Source organism: Trichomonas vaginalis, chromosome IV (genome assembly GCF_026262505.1).
Source record: "Trichomonas vaginalis G3 chromosome IV, whole genome shotgun sequence".
NCBI classification, from domain to species: domain Eukaryota; phylum Parabasalia; order Trichomonadida; family Trichomonadidae; genus Trichomonas; species Trichomonas vaginalis.
Genome location: NC_067206.1, coordinates 20988624 through 20993025, shown reverse-complemented (window position 1 = coordinate 20993025; position 4402 = coordinate 20988624). Strand labels below are relative to the sequence as shown.

General features: G+C 30.0%; 1 protein-coding gene across 1 annotated transcript; it reads left to right on the top strand.

Annotated features, from left to right (window-relative positions):
• Positions 1-963: 963 nt before the first annotated feature.
• Positions 964-1302, top strand: TVAGG3_0138560 (uncharacterized protein; the record flags this gene model as incomplete). Its single annotated transcript, XM_051224198.1, has 1 exon — positions 964-1302. One exon carries the CDS (start codon positions 964-966, stop codon positions 1300-1302), a length of 339 nt encoding a protein of 112 aa, XP_051109184.1.
• Positions 1303-4402: the final 3100 nt, after the last annotated feature.

Below are 4402 nucleotides of genomic sequence, written 5' to 3'. Positions count from 1 at the left end.
TTGAAAAAAAAATTAAAACGCATTTCTTATCTTGTTTAGCTTTGATAAGTTGGATTAAATAATATTACTAAATACAAATCATGATAACAATTATATATCCATGCTAAATGCCTGAAGATCTGGTGAAAATATTGAGATATGCCTCACTTCCATCATTTCGTCTTACCACATAAAAATATGTGATTTTTAAAACAAGTTAGCTGATATGCTTTTAACAAAACCGAATCAAAAGTATTCAAAAAAATCTGAAATTGTAAAATATCTTAATCAAAAATAAAGGGTTGATCTTCATTTTCGGGATTTCAAAAAAATTTGGAATTTCACCTCCCAAACACACAGATTGTCCAGTTCATTGGCATAGAGAATATCCGATTTCCAGTGTTTTACTCTGAATCTTATTAGTTAAATACCGAATTTCGAACATAAATTCATCAAAATCGAATAAAGAGACTACCAAAAACGACACAAATATAATCAAGTCACAATCATTTAACAGGAACTCCTTAAATGAAGATTTTTACAATTTTAATCTCTATATTTTAGAAAAAAATATGCTCAGTCACAAACACAATTACTATGTTATGGAACAAGGCATTGACACTCGAATCTCTGGCCAATTCGAGGAACATCCAAAATTTCAATAATCTTATCCCACAGAATCCATAGCCCAAAAACTTTAATTTGCATAGTACATTTGAAGACGAATAATATTAGTCCAATTTTTTTTAACTTTGAAATTTTCAAAGATACAAAATTTATTACATTTAGAATTAATGCATTAATATATGCATTTGTTCCGTACCGAAAATGAACTTTACAAAAAGTGACATGAAAAGTCTTAATTACATTAAAGCCAAATGTAAACTTCATTGAGAAAAAGCAGTTTTGTCTCGTATTCAACGTAAAATCTTCAAAAGAAGACTAAACAAAAAGTGCTACACTGATAACAAAGATGAATTTCACATGGAACGCGATGATTCAATAACTGCAGAGTTGCGACATACAATTGCGGAAAATGTATGGACAACCACATGTAATGGTGGAGAACCATCGTATCTTTCAGAGGTCGAATTACTTGATTTTTATGGTGAAATCAATCAAAGAGCAAAAGGTCTTGCATGTGAAAAGGTAATCGAAGCTTATCAGATTGCCTACGAATTACTGGAGTATAGATACAGCAGAGCTTTATATCTAGCTGGCCTTGTTCATCCAGACGAATTTCCAACAAGAGGAAAAAGAATTGTTTACTTCGCTAGAAGTATATCTCCCCTCAAGATCATGGTTAAACAGAGTTTGCTCTGATCTCAACATTGAGATCAAAAGCTCAAAAGAAAATGAGGAAAAACGAGCAAAGTACTGTAACACAGCAACAGTTGCTAACTTCTTACATTAATTTCAGTATACGGCAGGAATTGATCCATGGAATAAGTGGAGTATTTATGAAACATCTCTGCTTCATCAAAGCGTTACAAAGTTATCTGCACTGAAAGCAACCCTCCTTTAACCAAAGAAGAGCATGAATTTGTGCTTGTTACTAGTATCTTCCCATATAATTCTGAAGGATACCGGATGAAACCATTTATTATTGTTCCAGGAATATAAAATTGTTCACAGGAACTCCGCTCCGTGAGAGCATTCCTTACAGGACAATCTTATGGATGGATGACAAAGAAGATATGGGATATCTTTAATTTAACTTTTATTATCGAAATCCAGAGATATCGCTCAAGTCTTGATGCTATCACAGCAGCTCAGCATAATATCGTATTCGGTGATAATCATATCAGCCGAGTAAGTTATTTTACTTGCAAACTTTTGAGTCTCTTCAGAATTGAACTCTTGACATTTCCAGCTTACTGCACAGTAGTTCTCCAGTTATTTGATGTAGGATGTGCAGCATCTTTGAGATCAAAGAATAACAGGTTAAAATATGTTCCGCTTTACACATATGAGCAAGATAATTTATCAAATACCCCAAAACCAAGGTTAAAAATTGTAAGAATTTTAATTGATGCTTGTGATTAAGTCAATGCATCAGTATGGTATTCATCCGTGGAACCCAGATAAAGCCTTATCCAACGAATTAACAAACAAAACATCAAACGCAATACCAAATCCCACATATATATTTAATTCTTCTTGCAAAAAATTAACATCTGACGCCGAATTACTTAAAATTGCGCAATTTGAAGCAATCAAATTCAAACATTAAATCAAGCACTGATAGTTATTGTAACAAATATTTCGAATTATTTAGATTATTATCCTCCAAATACAAAAATTCTCAGCAAAGGGATGAAATTGAGTCAATTTAATGGAGCAAAACGAAGTGAGGTGAAATTCACCACTTTGACACCTCGTATTTTTCAGATATATCGATTAATATTGAGTTTTATTGGGATGGAAAACATACTGAAAAACCTGCAATATCAACACCTTTTTATATAATATTGAATAAATAAAAATTTGTTTTTATTTTCCAAAAAGATATATGATACATTTTTATTATACAGGTTAAAAACTGTCTAGCTTTTGCTTTTAGTGCTCGACCAGAGGCATACATTGAAAATACAATCCTCTCCATGGTTTTTGTGTAGGATCTGATCTTCTCAAAACGATGATATTGACTATTATTATATGAATTGAATGTATTTATGAATATTTCGAAATTTTAATATAAATAATTTATTAAAAATAAAAATTGAACGTAAGTACAAAAAATATAATTTGAAAGCAAATTAAAAATTAACGATACGATAATTTGGAACTTTTACCTTTTGCCAATAAATATAAAAATAAAATTTTGGGAATTGGAACTTAAGAGTAGAGAGACCTTTGTTGATATGTATGAGGCTATGTATTTATGTGTAGATCTGAGTAAGCTTGGTTATCATATAGCGGTTTCTGATGAAATTGAGAACCTCGGAGACCCAAGACCTTTGTTGATATGTATGAGGCTATGTATTTGTGCGTAGTCATTAAACCCATTCTTGCAAATTAGAATATTATTTTATTTGTTATATTGAGCTTTCTTCCTGATAATTTGCATATCTTCAAAATCATTAAAGTAAGTAAAATCAGTTGTTTTTTCGGTGATTAATCTTAATTCTTCGCATTATATTTCTTTTTTTTGAAAAATCTTACTGTTTGGGGAAATTCTCTTTGCGAAATCTGTTGGCCTGAGGATTATCTGGTTGAATAAAAATATGTTCAATTCCCCTTTCGCATAATAATTAATGAAATTGTGTTTTATTTTCGAGAGTGTGCAAAACGTTCCCACTTCTTGAGAGGTACGTTTTGCAAATTTTTTTCTTTCATACATAGAAGATTTTTGGAAGATGATTGATCTCTACATGATATTATATCATATTTCTACATTGAGTCCTTAACAATATTAAATTGCAGGGTTTTCAAATCAAAAAACTAACTTTCGCTCTTTCAGGTCAAATCAGCAAGGCTCTTCTATATAGGTGTTGGATATATTATCAAACTGAAATGAAACTTTCCAGAGATGTCCATAAAATTATTTTGCAAAACATCCCTCTCAAAAAGTGGGAACGTTTTTGCAATTTTTCTTTATTTTTTGTACCATTATCGGTCCATAGAGCGAAATGGGGACCAGGTATTGTGCTTAATGCACGTTTGAGTACATTTGTTGTATACTCTGCAGTTTTCTGAGAAAAAGATTATGAGTGATCTCGTTTTTTCTTAAAGTCATTTTTTTCTTATCAAAAAAAATTAAAATTACGTAAAACTATGACAAAATTACGTAATTCACAATTTTAATGCTGAAAAATAGGAATATAAGCTTATAATACTACAGGTAGATTGAGCATCGATGCGCGCTAATGCCAACATGATTAATTTGAGTCGGTTTTATATATTATTGGAAATTAATCACAAATTGTCCATGAATATAAGTTATATTCTTCGATATTATGAGTTAATGAAGGCTACAATATTTGTAATCATGATTGGCTAGTTAAAATCTATTAGAATAAAAGAAATTGTAATTTAATAATATTGAATTGACATTTTAAATAATTTGAGGTCTAATCCATTATGAGTATGGTTATTACAGGTCACTTATTATTATTCTTTGATATACAAAGAGTTAAAACGATTTGGTAATGAGATATTGTAGAAAATAAAAATAACTGTAATCTATTGAAACTGATAAAAAAAATTAAATCCATTTATTTTTTATTCATATGTTATTATTGATGAGAATTAGATTCATTTAAAATTGAATACATATTTTTGAGAGAGTCAAAAATTTCAGGATCGATTTCATCTTCGCATTCATCCAAATATATTCTAAGCTCGGAATTTTCAAATGCATTCAAAATATTGGCAAAGTTTTCTTTACAAGAAGAGTTAAATAAAATTTCTTGTAAACAAT